Source organism: Pseudophryne corroboree, chromosome 5 (genome assembly GCF_028390025.1).
Source record: "Pseudophryne corroboree isolate aPseCor3 chromosome 5, aPseCor3.hap2, whole genome shotgun sequence".
NCBI classification, from domain to species: Eukaryota; Metazoa; Chordata; class Amphibia; order Anura; family Myobatrachidae; genus Pseudophryne; species Pseudophryne corroboree.
This window is the reverse complement of record NC_086448.1, coordinates 318,106,537-318,121,054: the sequence shown is the minus strand read 5'-3', so window position 1 is coordinate 318,121,054 and position 14,518 is coordinate 318,106,537. Positions and strand designations below refer to the sequence as shown.

The following is a 14,518-nucleotide window of genomic DNA, read 5'->3' as shown; positions in this document are numbered from 1 at the left end:
ATTTGTGTATGTAAATATCTAAGACACATGTTCTGCTTCTGTTTGCTATACATAACATCACATGTCACTACATTTTTAAGTCAACTTAGCACAGAAAAAGGACTGGCAAGATGCACTTACCGTCGTCTAACTTCCTGCGATGTTCTGACGACAGAGCCAACTTCATTCACAGAATGTGTGATGTCCCTCCAGATGCGATCTTTTGTAGCAGCACCCATGTTTTTGGGGCCTCTATGTACTTTGGACATGGCCTGCGTGACCAAGACACGCAACTCCCTCTTAGTGAATGCTGGCTGTCTTTTCTTACGTCTGGAGGTAGCCTGTGAGGTTTCTTCCTGTTGCTCCTCACCATCTTCCTCCTCACTAGCAGCTTCTGTCTGTTGTGTTTGTGTGGCTAATGCTGATTCCTCCTCAGTTTGGCCAGTATGTGTGTGTGGCAGGGTATCCCCACTCAATTGTTGGGGCTCAGAAGCTGACATTTGCAGAGTACTAGGTCCTGCCTGTTCAGAATCCGCAGAGGCGTATTCCAACATCCGTTTCTGGCACTCTAGGCGTTTTTTCGCCAATGCCATCTGCTGCTGTGCAATGCGGTCCATCTCTGCTGCTAATTCCTCACGAGAAGCCATGTTGGAGATGACGTGTGTACGCCCAGGTGTGTGCCTATTTATACCTACGTGCGGCGCGTTCATTCACACAGGTGTACAGTATGGTAATCTTGCTAATGATTGCACTGCTTATTTAAGGGCCTACTTTGCACGCTGTGAGTGTTGGTAGTTTGGAGTTTGTAGTATTTTGGATGTTGCAGTTTGGAGTTTGTTGGCCCGTGCGTGAAGGTGCTATTGTTCTTTTCTGAGTGAGTAATTGTCAAGCATACATTTTGACGTTTGTTCGCGTTTAGCATATAGACAGTATTGCATACTTTTTGCGAAATTCCGTTTGTGAGTATTCGTGCATTCGTCTTGTTGTTAAATGCAACTCTGTTTGTTGTAGCAATTTTATTTTTTGTTTATTAAATATTAAATGTTGTTAATCTATAGTTTGAATGTAAATTTATAACACTAAACCTGTGCTTTAGTGTTTCTGTTTTGTGGACTAATGTAAAAATGTTGTTCTTACTGTCATTTTTGGTCTCTTGTAGGTGTCTTATTTTGGGAGATTTATCCCCTTTTTGGTTGTGTTGTTTAGTGTGCCCAAAAACACTAGTTTGCTGTTGTTTTCGGAGGAGCAGGTAAGTCCCCTTGGCCTGTGTTTGTGGCTGTTTGTGTTAATGGGCTCTATGTGTGCTTACTGTCATTTTTGGTCTCTTGTAGGTGTCTTATTTTGGGAGACTTATCCCCTTTTTGGTTGTGTTGTTTAGTGTGCCCAAAAACACTAATTTACTGTTGTTTTCGGAGGAGCAGGTAAGTCCCCTTGGCCTGTGTTTGTGGCTGTTTGTGTTAATAGGCTCTATGTGTGCTTACTGTCATTTTTGGTCTCTTGTAGGTGTCTTATTTTGGGAGATTTATCCCCTTTTTGGTTGTGTTGTTTAGTGTGCCCAAAAACACTAATTTGCTGTTGTTTTCGGAGGAGCAGGTAAGTCCCCTTGGCCTGTGTTTGTGGCTGTTTGTGTTAATGGGCTCTATGTGTGCTTACTGTCATTTTTGGTCTCTTGTAGGTGTCTTATTTTGGGAGATTTATCCCCTTTTTGGTTGTGTTGTTTAGTGTGCCCAAAAACACTAATTTACTGTTGTTTTCGGAGGAGCAGGTAAGTCCCCTTGGCCTGTGTTTGTGGCTGTTTGTGTTAATGGGCTCTATGTGTGCTTACTGTCATTTTTGGTCTCTTGTAGGTGTCTTATTTTGGGAGATTTATCCCCTTTTTGGTTGTGTTGTTTAGTGTGCCCAAAAACACTAATTTGCTGTTGTTTTCGGAGGAGCAGGTAAGTCCCCTTGGCCTGTGTTTGTGGCTGTTTGTGTTAATGGGCTCTATGTGTGCTTACTGTCATTTTTGGTCTCTTGTAGGTGTCTTATTTTGGGAGATTTATCCCCTTTTTGGTTGTGTTGTTTAGTGTGCCCAAAAACACTAATTTACTGTTGTTTTCGGAGGAGCAGGTAAGTCCCCTTGGCCTGTGTTTGTGGCTGTTTGTGTTTGATCAAAGTGTTTTGCTTATGTTTGTCATCCATCTTTATAATAAATTAAATAATTTTTCCCAGGATTGTTCTGCAAAGTAGTGCTGTTCTTGTCTGTACTAGCTACTAAAGGGCTAAATTTTTATTGGAATCTATTTTAGATGTCGAACCTATTTATCGTTATTTACACTTAGGTGTTTGTTATGTCTTTGATGCTCTTATTATGTGTCTGTATTGTTGGTTGACATATTTTTTTATTTTTTAGAAAAAACTATGTAGGTTTCACACTTTTAATTTGTGTTTTTCCTTTTTTGTCTCAATTTCAAATTGTTCCGGAATTGAACCCAGAAAAAATGTCGTATGCTCCTGCAGTAAGTTGACACCCCGTTTTCAGTTGTTTTTTTTTTTTTTTTGGATTGCATTTGTCTTATTCAACATATCTTTTTAATTTTTTTAAAGTGTGTGATGTCAGTGTTTGTGGCAGCAGAAGCCCTCCCACCCCAACCCACGGCAGCACTCCCACCCCAACCGCCAGCCCCACAACCGCAACCGGCTCCTCATCAACCAAGGTAACGGAGGCGTGCTAGGCCACCAATTTTCCGCACCCGTGTCCTACTTTTTGGGATGCCAGATGATGTTGTTGTGCGTAGATACAGGCTGCCACCACATCTAATCCTAGACACTCTCTCCATAATAGAGAGTGATCTGGAGTCTTCAATTCGGTATCCTACAGCAATACCACCATTGACACAATTCCTTGCTGTGTTACATTTTTTGGCCACAGGGTCTTTTCAACATGTTGTTGGAGACCTGGTTGGCATGTCGCAGGGCCAGTTCAGTAAGGTCCTGCGGCGTGTCAGCCAGGCTTTCATAAAGCGGGTTAAGCAATTTATTGCTATGCCTTTGGATGTTGGTGCCCTAGATGTGGTGAAGCGGCAATTTGAGGAAGGTGGTAGTCGCTTCCCACATGTTATTGGGGTTGTGGATGGCACACATGTAGCTATTGTGCCACCAAGACATAATGAAGAAATTTATAGAAACAGGAAACTTTCATTCTCTGAATGTAATGGTTGTTTGTGGGCCATCCCTCCAGATCCTTTCCCTGAATGCCAAGTTTCCCGGAAACTCGCATGATGCTTATGTCATTAGACAATCAGGGATATGGCACAGATTAAGATCAAGTCAACGAGCAGACATGTGGTTATTGGGTGAGTTGGCCAACATAATTTCCTGCCATTTTTAAACAATTTTAGGAATATACTCTTTCTAATTTTTACTTCTCCTCAAACAGGAGACCGTGGATATCCTTGCACCCCCTGGCTCATGACTCCTTACCGTAATCCCAGGCCAGGACCACAGACGGCATTTAACTCCGCGCTTACTGCCACTAGACAGCTGGTGGAGCGCACAATTGGGGTCCTTAAAGGACGGTTTCGTGTGCTCCACCGCACTGGTGGCGACATCATGTATTCGCCGGAGATGGCAAGTAAACTAGTGGTCCTGTGCGCTATACTACATAACATCGCGGTAAGGAGTAGCGTAGAGCTTCCTCAGACAGAGGAATTGCCTCATGAGGAGCCAGGGGTTGTCCGTCGCTTCGGTGGGGGGAGTGTTACACGGAGGGGAAGCCAAGTCAGGGCAAGCATTGTTGAAGAATATTTCAGGTATAGTGTTTTTTTATTTACTTTTTGAAATTAATCAAAAACACAGTATGCTTATGCTCATTTTGTAACGCAGAAATTTGGCTTGCTATTGTAAGGTCATTGTGTAATTATTCGGGTGTGTGGGAATCTCTAATTATGTTTTTCAAAAATAACCGTAAACAGGTTAAGCTTACAATGTGTTATTTTCGAATCTAATAATGTGATGTTGCTAAATAGTGTCCTTATTTGTTTTCTTTCATAAAATCCTGTTTTTTTTTTAAAAAAACACAAACAAATGAAACTGAATGTTGACCACTTTGTGACTGTCCAGCTGAATTATCACACAAACTGTGGTGAGTACACAGATATTTTTACAATTTATTAAAAAAGTGTGTGTGTGTGTGTGTCTGTGTTTGTGTGGGTGTTTTAGTTGGTTGTGTGTTAAATTCTTTTTTTCTTTTTTCTCTTCCGCGACTGCGTATTTCCGCTCGAGCGAAATTACCACTGTGCTCTTCACAGCATTGCAAAGATCAATAAAGTTAATTGAAATGGCGGCATAGATTTTAGACAAATCACATGCTAACACACACTATAAATATATGCCCAAATAAGGAAAACGCCATTGCCATGATGCGTGCAGCACCTTTCACCAGGCGGGAGCTCCGCGTCCTGGTTGCGGTGATGGACCGCCGCGTAGGCCGCGTTGGGCGCTTTATCCCAAATCGGGTTAAGCGCGAGGCCTACGCGGAGGTCCGCCACCTACTGCGGTCTCGCGTCCGCAGCAGGCGGACCATCATCCAACTCGAGAGGAGATGGAGTGATCTCCGCAGGAGGACTCCTGAACTGTTGGCGGAGATCCGCCAGCAAATCCGGGAAATGCGTGCACGCAGTAAGTTACATTACATAACAGAGATTATTAGCATAAATTTTGCAAATTTACACTAAGTGGTAGTCTGTAATAGCAACACTGACTGAACAAATTTAATAAATATGACAGTGTGTGTGGTTAGGGCAAACAGTACTGACTGTAGCAAAGTGATTCAAAACAAGTGCATGTTGTCCAGAATTAATACCCAGGCTGGAAACTGTACCAAATAACTTGATCAGTGGTGTCTATATAATAAGGTGGCTTGAATAGTGATCTGGTGATGTTGCCTATACCAATCAATATGACTCAATGGAATAGATTCAGTAATGAGCATCAAAAAAGTTTAGTAGAATCATTTTGGTTGCTGTGGCCAACATGAAGAGTTTGAAAAATCTTAATAAAAAAAAAGCCCTGTGTCTTTTACATGGGACAGAACAGTGTAATTGACAAATGGTGTTTCTGAAATTTAACATGCAATCTAAAATATAACACATATATCATTATAGGACGACCACAACGGCAACCAGATGCAGGGAGGCAACATCAGGCGCCTTCTAAGCCCCCCTCCCCTTCTCACTCCCCCTCCCCTTCTCACTCCCCCTCCCCTTCTCAATCCCCCTCCCCTTCTCACTCCCCCTCCCCTTCCCAGTCCCCCTCACCTTCCCAGTCCCCCTCAGCTTCCCAGTCCCCCTCACCTTCCCAGTCCCCCTCAGCTTCCCAGGCCCCCTCAGCTTCCCAGTCCCCCTCAGCTTCACCGGCCCCCTCAGCTTCCCAGGCCCCCTCCCCTTTCCACTCCCCTTCTCAGCCCACCTCTCCTTCTCTTTATGTGCCCCCTTCTCCTCCTTCCCAGTCCCCTTCTCCTTCTACTTCCAACTCCCCTTCTCAGCCCCCCTCACCCTCTATTGAACAAACATTCTCTCCGCCCCCCTCGCCATCTCAATCAGACCCATCCTCAGAAATTACATCCCCAATCCCTCCTCCTTACCCCATCTCTCCTCCTTCCCCAATCCCTCCTCCTTCACCAATCCAGACTCCTTCCCCCATCCCTCCTCCTTCCCCAATCCCTCCTCCTTCCCCCATCCAGCTGCCTTCACCACCCAGTGAATGGGCAGAAGAAGCCCCTGATGGTCTCAGTGGTGAACATAATGTTGCTGAGGAAAGTAAGTGTTTTAACATTTCTAACATAAATATTACCTACTTACACTTACAATGTAAAAACATGCACTGTTGTACTGTTGAAAATCAGCTAGCATGGAAAACATTTTGAGTTATTATTGATGGTGTTCATGTTGCATGTTGTTTGTGAGTATCATTATATGTAGTGTTTATGTGTGCAATGTTTTGTGTGTCCACTCTAGGTCGACACTCATTAGTTTGACAGGGTTGCCAGGACAACATGGTTTAATATGTGCTCAGTTTTCTGCCTAACATTTCTACCTGAGTGGAGTTTAGTATGTTGTTAGTCTTTTACACTTGTGCCTGTGTATTCATAATGTTTGCACTTTCAAATCACATGTTTCACTTTGTTAACCAGCCGAACAACACAATGATTTGTGGTGTGAAAGTTACACTCACAAAATGCTTATTGTATTTTTCACAACCTGTTTGACCTTATTTAGTAAAGGCGGTTTTCAGGGATTGTGGGCATGCTAGGATATGTAGTCCTTCTGAAGATGTTGATATGCAGTGTGATGATGCAGGACCAAACCTCCTTAAATTTAATTCTCTTCACTACAGATGTGAATGAATGCCAACATGGTGTGACATTTACTAAGATGGTAGTTCTCTTTAACATGGGATGTTGCCCATAGCAACCAATAAGATTATATTTGAAGTTTTTATGCCCACTTTTACAAGATAACATGTTTAATTTGATTGGTTGCTATGGTCAACTTCGCATCTTAAATTGAACTCCTGTAGTAGTAAATGTACCCCATGGTGTGGTACACTTTCTTGTTTAAAAAAAAAAAAAACATTGCTGAGCAGGCTTGTGTGTTGTTATGCTACTGATTTATCCTTAAAGCAGCCATGATGTAGTCACTTAGGCATTAAAGCAGGCCTGTCCAAACTGCGGCCCTCCAGCTGGATAAAAACTACACATCCCAGCATGCCCTGACACAGCTTTGGCATTCTCTGACCACAAAACTGTGTCAAGGCATGCTGGTATATGTAGTTTCACAACAGCTGGAGGCCAGCAGTTTGGACATGCCTGCATTTAAGTGTGCTTTGTGCCTTGCTTGGATAATAAGTAATGTGATTAAGTTATTAATGTTTATGTTGCATCTTAATTTCAGATGTTGCAGTTGGAGATCCCACAAGTTTTGGGGGAATTATTGAAACCATGCGCCAACACCTGCATGGGTTAATTAATTGTCTGGATCAGTTACAAAAATTTGCATGATTTTTTTTTTGTTTAATACATTTATTGATTACAAAAAAGTTACAAATAAAAACAAGTTGTTTAAAGTTAACCGGGTGTTGTGTTTATTAATGCAAAAAAGGATCAGCAGATTGGCAAGCAGAAATTGAATTCCTAAAACATTTCACACATCTAACGTAAGATTATAAAAAATAAAAAAGTTAGGAGATTATTGTGTTAATAAACATGTAAACACCTTCATTCACAAACAACACCTTAAAACCAAAAAAAAAAAAAAAAAAAAAAACATCTATATTTATATTTTAGACTTTTACATGTTGATGGCCAATTATGGCAACAAAGTGTTCTTCAGGTTTTTTTTGCTGACTTAATTGGTTTGGAACATTATCAATCATTACACTAATTGGATTCGTAATTGACGAGGGCTTGTGGACTTTAAACTGAAAGGTGTAATTTCACTTAATAGCAAAAAAAAACATTGTTGCGCGTTTTTCCTTTAAAGTGTGCACTTTTAAGGAAAAATGTGTAAATCTACTACAACTTAGTATTTTTACGATGAAGTATGTGTTAATGCGATGGTTTCGCATTGCTGCGATGGTTTCGCATTACTGCGATGTCATTTGGCGTACGCCCACTTTGTGTAATACTGCGTACGAATGTGCAAAAATACATTGGGGGCGGATGTTCGCAAATTTACTACATTAACGCAACTTTGCGAATATGTTGTGCGAACGAAAAACTTAGCGACCAACTCGGAATGACCCCCTATGTGTATAAATGCATTACTATTGTGTGGCATTATGTGTATAAGGTGCTCTACTATGTGGCATTGCGTATAGAAAGCGCATTACTGTGTCATCTAATGTGAATAAAGAGCAATAGGGTGTGGTGTAATGTAAAAAAAGGAGCAATTCAGTGTGATGTAATGTGAATAAGGAGCTCTACTGTGAGGAGTAATGTTGATAAGGTACAGTGATACTACTGTGGGATGTAATGTGAATTATGGACACTATCGCATGATCAAATGTGAATAAAGTTGCAGTATTGTGTGGCGTAATTTGAATTGGGGGTACTATTGTGTGTGCCATGCCCCTTCCCAGCAGAAACACACCCCTTTTTGGGCTGTGCGCCAAATGTGCGAACTGTTCCTATTTAAAATATAGGAGGTACAAACACCAAAATAAGGACTGCTATGGGTGAGGGGTGATGGTGCTGGGAAAGAGGTGCAAGGTCAGAGACAGAACCAGCTCTGGTGCTAGGGGGCACCAGCCAAAATCTTGCCTAGGGCATCATATTGGTTAGGGCCGGCTCTGACTGTGTACATCCCCCTCCTCACAGATTAATAATTTGTCCTCACTGGAATCCACTATCTCAGGTCCCTGTGTACTTTCTGGAGGCAATTGCTGCTGGTGAATGTCTCCACGGAGGAATTGATTATAATTCATTTTGATGAACATCATCTTCTCCACATTTTCTGGCAGTAACCTCGTACGCCGATTGCTGACAAGGTGAGCGGCTGCACTAAACACTCATTCGGAGTACACACTGGAGGGAGGGCAACTTAGGTAGAATAAAGCCAGTTTGTGCAAGGGCATCCAAATTGCCTCTTTTTCCTGCCAGTATACGTACGGACTGTCTGATGTGCCTACTTGGATGCGGTCACTGATATAATCCTCCACCATTCTTTCAATGGTGAGAGAATCATATGCAGTGACAGTAGACGACATGTCAGTAATCGTTGGCAGGTCCTTCAATCCGGACCAGATGTCAGCACTCGCTCCAGACTGCCCTGCATCACCGCCAGCGGGTGGGCTCGGAATTCTTAGCCTTTTCCTCGCACCCCCAGTTGCGGGAAAATGTGAAGGAGGAGATGTTGACGGGTCACGTTCCGCTTGACTTGACAATTTTCTCACCAGCAGGTCTTTGAACCTCTGCAGACTTGTGTCTGCCGGAAAGAGAGATACAACGTAGGTTTTAAATCTAGGATCGAGCACGGTGGCCAAAATGTAGTGCTCTGATTTCAACAGATTGACCACCCGTGAATCCTGGTTAAGCGAATTAAGGGCTCCATCCACAAGTCCCACATGCCTAGCGGAATCGCTCTGTTTTAGCTCCTCCTTCAATGTCTCCAGCTTCTTCTGCAAAAGCCTGATGAGGGGAATGACCTGACTCAGGCTGGCAGTGTCTGAACTGACTTCACGTGTGGCAAGTTCAAAGGGTTGCAGAACCTTGCACAATGTTGAAATCATTCTTCAATGCGCTTGAGTCAGGTGCATTCCCCCTCCTTTGCCTATATCGTGGGCAGATGTATAGGCTTGAATGGCCTTTTGCTGCTCCTCCATCCTCTGAAGCATATAGAGGGTTGAATTCCACCTCATTACCACCTCTTGCTTCAGATGATGGCAGGGCAGGTTCAGGAATGTTTGGTGGTGCTCCAGTCTTCGGCACGCGGTGGCTGAATGCCGAAAGTGGCCCGCAATTCTTCGGGCCACCGACAGCATCTCTTGCACGCCCCTGTCGTTTTTTAAATAATTCTGCACCACCAAATTCAATGTATGTGCAAAACATGGGACGTGCTGGAATTTGCCCAGATGTAATGCACGCACAATATTGGTGGCGTTGTCCGATGTCACAAATCCCCAGGAGAGTCCAATTGGGGTAAGCCATTCTGTGATGATGTTCCTCAGTTTCCGTAAGAGGTTGTCAGCTGTGTGCCTCTTCTGTAAAGCGGTGATACAAAGCGTAGCCTGCCTAGGAACGAGTTGGCGTTTGCGAGATGCTGCTACTGGTGCCGCCGCTGCTGTTCTTGCTGCGGGAGGCAATACATCTACCCAGTGGGCTGTCACAGTCATATAGTCCTGAGTCTGCCCTGCTCCACTTGTCCACATGTCCGTGGTTAAGTGGACATTGGGTACAACTGCATTTTTTAGGACACTGGTGACTCTTTTTCTGACGTCTGTGTACATTTTCGGTATCGCCTGCCTAGAGAAATGGAACCTAGATGGTATTTGGTACCGGGGACACAGTACCTCAATCTAGTCTCTAGTTGCCTCTGAATTAACGGTGGATACCGGAACCACGTTTCTCACTGACCAGGCTGCCAAGGCCTGAGTTATCCGCTTTGCAGCAGGATGACTACTGTGATATTTCATCTTCCTCGCAAAGGACTGTTGGACAGTCAATTGCTTACTGGAAGTAGTACAAGTGGTCTTCCGACTTCCCCTCTGGGATGACGATCGACTCCCAGCAGCAACAACAGCAGCGCCAGCAGCAGTAGGCATTACACTCAAGGATGCATCGGAGGAATCCCAGGCAGGAGAGGACTCGTCAGACTTGCCAGTGGCATGGCCTGCAGGACTATTGGCTTTCCTGTGTAAGGAGGAAATTGACACTGAGGGAGTTGGTGGTGTGGTTTGCAGGAGCTTGGTTACTAGAGGAAGGGATTCAGTTGTCAGTGGACTCCTTCCGCTGTCACCCAAAGTTTTTGAACTTGTCACTGACTTCTGATGAATGCGGTCCAGGTGACGTATATGGGAGGATGTTCCTAGGTGGTTAACGTCCTTACCCCTACTTATTACAGCTTGACAAAGGCAACACACGGCTTGACACCTGTTGTCCGCATTTGTGTTGAAATAATTCCACACCGAAGAGCTGATTTTTTTTGTATTTTGACCAGGCATGTCAATGGCCATATTCGTCCCATGGACAACAGGTGTCTCCCCGGGTGCCTGACTTAAACAAACCACCTCACCATCAGAATCCTCCTTGTCAATTTCCTCCCCAGCGCCAGCAACGCCCATATCCTCATCCTGGTGTACTTCAACAGTGACATCTTCAATTTGACTATCAGGAACTGGACTGCGGGTGCTCCTTCCAGCACTTGCAGGGGGCGTGCAAATGGTGGAAGGCGCAAGCTCTTCCCGTCCAGTGTTGGGAAGGTCAGGCATCGCAACCGACACAATTGGACTCTCCTTGGGGATTTGTGATATAGAAGAACGCATAGTTCTTTGCTGTGCTTTTGCCAGCTTAAGTCTTTTCATTTTTTATAGCGAGAGGATGAGTGCTTCCATCCTCATGTGAATCTGAACCACTAGCCATGAACATAGGCCAGGGCCTCAGCCGTTCCTTGCCACTCCGTGTCGTAAATGGCATATTGGCAAGTTTACGCTTCTCATCAGACGCTTTCAATTTTGATTTTTGGGTCATTTTACTGTACTTTTGTTTTTTGGATTTTACATGCTCTCTACTATGATATTGGGCATCGGCCTTGGCAGACGACGTTGATGGCATTTCATCGTCTCGGCTATGACTAGTGGCAGCAGCTTCAGCACAAGGTGGAAGTGGATCTTGATCTTTCCCTATTTTAACTTCCACATTTTTGTTCTCCATTTTTTAATGTGTGGAATTATATGCCAGTATCAATAGCAATGGCCTACTACTATATATACTGCGCACAACTGAAATGCACCACAGGTATGGATGGATAGTATACTTGACGACACAGAGGTAGGTACAGCAGTGGCCTACTGTACCGTACTGCTATATATTATATACTGGTGGTCAGCAAACTGTGCAAAACTGAAATGCACCACAGGTATGGATGGATAGTATACTTGACGACACAGAGGTAGGTACAGCAGTGGCATACTGTACCGTACTGCTATATATTATATACTGGTGGTCAGCAAACTGTGCAAAACTGAAATGCACCACAGGTATGGATGGATAGTATACTTGACGACACAGAGGTAGGTACAGCATTGGCCTACTGTACCGTACTGCTATATATTATATACTGGTGGTCAGCAAACTGTGCAAAACTGAAATGCACCACAGGTATGGATGGATAGTATACTTGACGACACAGAGGTAGGTACAGCAGTGGCCTACTGTACCGTACTGCTATATATTATATACTGGTGTTCAGCAAACTGTGCAAAACTGAAATGCACCACAGGTATGAATGGATAGTATACTTGATGACACAGAGGTAGGTACAGCAGTGGCCTACTGTACCGTACTGCTATATATTATATACTGGTGGTCAGCAAACTGTGCAAAACTGAAATGCACCACGGGTATGGATGGATAGTATACTTGACGACACAGAGGTAGGTACAGCAGTGGCCTACTGTACCGTACTGCTATATATTATATACTGGTGGTCAGCAAACTGTGCAAAACTGAAATGCACCACAGGTATGGATGGATAGTATACTTGACGACACAGAGGTAGGTACAGTAGTGGCCTATTGTACTGTACTGCTATATATTATATACTGGTGGTCAGCAAACTGTGCAAAACTGAAATGCACCACAGGTATGGATGGATAGTATACTTGACGACACAGAGGTAGGTACAGCAGTGGCCTACTGTACCGTACTGCTATATATTATATACTGGTGGTCAGCAAACTGTGCAAAACTGAAATGCACCACAGGTATGGATGGATAGTATACTTGACGACACAGAGGTAGGTACAGCAGTGGCCTACTGTACCATACTGCTATATATTATATACTGGTGGTCAGCAAACTGTGCAAAACTGAAATACACCACAGGTATGGATGGATAGTATACTTGACAAAACAGAGGTAGGTACAGCAGTGGCCTACTGTACCGTACTGCTATATATTATATACTGGTGGTCAGCAAACTGTGCAAAAACTGAAATGCACCACAGGTATGGATGGATAGTATACTTGACGACACAGAGGTAGGTACAGCAGTGGCCTACTGTACCGTACTGCTATATATTATATACTGGTGGTCAGCAAACTGTGCAAAACTGAAATGCACCACAGGTATGGATGGATAGTATACTTGACGACACAGAGGTAGGTACAGCAGTGGCCTACTGTACCGTACTGCTATATATTATATACTGGTGGTCAGCAAACTGTGCAAAACTGAAATGCACCACAGGTATGGATGGATAGTATACTTGACGACACAGAGGTAGGTACAGCAGTGGCATACTGTACCGTCCTCCTATATATTATATACTGGTGGTCAGCTAAATTATGCACTGTACTCCTACTATATACTGTCTACAATGCAGCACAGATATGGAGTGTTTTTCAGGCAGACAACGTATACTGGTGGTCACTGGTCAGCAAAACTCTGCACTGTACTCCTCCGATATAAAATTATACTGGTGGTCCCCAGTCCCCACATTAAAGCAGCACACTGAGCACAGATATGGAGTGTTTTTCAGGCAGACAACGTATACTGGTGGTCACTGTCAGCAAAACTCTGCACTGTACTCCTGCTATATAATACAGCTGCTCCCCAGTCCCCACAATTAAGCAGTGTGAGCACAGATATATGCAGCACACTGAGCACAGATAAGGAGCGTTTTTTTCAGGCAGAGAACGGATAAAACTGGTGGTCACTGATCAGCAAAACTCTGCACTGTACTCCTCCTATATTAATATACAGCTGCTCCCCAGTCCCCACAATTAAGATATAACTAAGCAAGCACAAATATTTGCATCAACAATGAATAAACGGAGAGGACGCCAGCCATGTCCTCTCCCTAACATTTCCAATGCACGAGTGAAAATGGCGGCGACGCGCGGCTGCTTATATAGAATCCGAATCTCGCGAGAATCGGACAGCGGGATGATGACGTTCGGGCGCGCTCAGGTTAACCGAACCATACGGGAGAATTCGAGTATGCCTCGGACCCGTGTAAAATGGGTGAAGTTCGGGGGGTTTCGGTTTCCGAGAAACCGAACCCGCTCATCACTAGTTACCACCTTTTAATTTTCTTTAATTTTCAGATTTCCTGACAAAGGGCATACCTAAAACCTCAGCAGGGTTACTTTTTGTTTGTTTTTTAAATCATATTATAAGCCATTTTCTTACCACTGGAAAATAGATATTAAAATGGATTCTTGATGTCAGATTTGTGGATATATACTCACTTATCCATGTTACTCCCTGTCTGACACGGGTGTGGTTCATCAAATCGAGAGTATCTAGGTCGACAATGTTTAGGTCGACCACTATAGGTCGACAGTCACGAGGTCGACATGGATGGAAGGTCGACAGGGTTTCTAGGTCGACATGTGCTAGGTCGACAGGTCTAAAGGTCGACATGAGGATTTTTTTTTTTTTTGTGTTGTTTTCTTCGTAGAGTGACCTGGATCCCAAATGTGTGCACCGCGTCCCCTCGCATGGCTCGCTTCGCTCGCCATGCTTCGGTCATGGTGCCTTCGCTCCGCTACCGCTTCGCTAGATTACCATTCCAATCGTAGTCCGCGTGGATCGTTAAGTATGAAAAAATTCAAAAAAAGAAAAAAATGTGAAAAACTCATGTCGACCTTTAGACCTGTCGACCTAGCACATGTCGACCTAGAAACCCTGTCGACCTTCCATTCATGTCGACCTAGGCACTGTCGACCTATAGTGGTCGACCTAAACATTGTCGACCTAGATACTGTCGATCTTCAGACCGGATCCCGTCTGACACGGTATGAGGTTTAGAGGAGGCACCGAACCTAAGAAGGCAGAGC

The 14,518-nt window shown here is 43.9% G+C and overlaps 1 protein-coding gene across 1 annotated transcript; it reads left to right on the top strand.

The window, feature by feature from the left end:
* Positions 1–1,722: 1,722 nt before the first annotated feature.
* LOC134927689 (putative nuclease HARBI1) lies at positions 1,723–7,011 on the top strand. The gene is made up of 8 exons (XM_063922495.1): positions 1,723–1,916; positions 1,999–2,088; positions 2,455–2,477; positions 2,566–2,675; positions 3,200–3,314; positions 3,398–4,102; positions 5,124–5,777; positions 6,912–7,011. Coding segments are annotated over exons 3-6 (627 nt in total). The 5' UTR covers positions 1,723–1,916; positions 1,999–2,088; positions 2,455–2,476; the 3' UTR covers positions 3,799–4,102; positions 5,124–5,777; positions 6,912–7,011.
* The last annotated feature ends 7,507 nt before the right edge of the window (positions 7,012–14,518 follow it).

What these genes read in the sequence shown, in the direction of transcription:
- LOC134927689 (XM_063922495.1), top strand. An exon ending in CCGGCTCCTCATCAACCAAG is followed by an intron (nt 2,676 to 3,199) that starts GTAACGGAGGCG and finishes CCATCCCTCCAG; the next exon opens with ATCCTTTCCCTGAATGCCAA. An exon ending in AGCAGACATGTGGTTATTGG is followed by an intron (nt 3,315 to 3,397) that starts GTGAGTTGGCCA and finishes CTCCTCAAACAG; the next exon opens with GAGACCGTGGATATCCTTGC.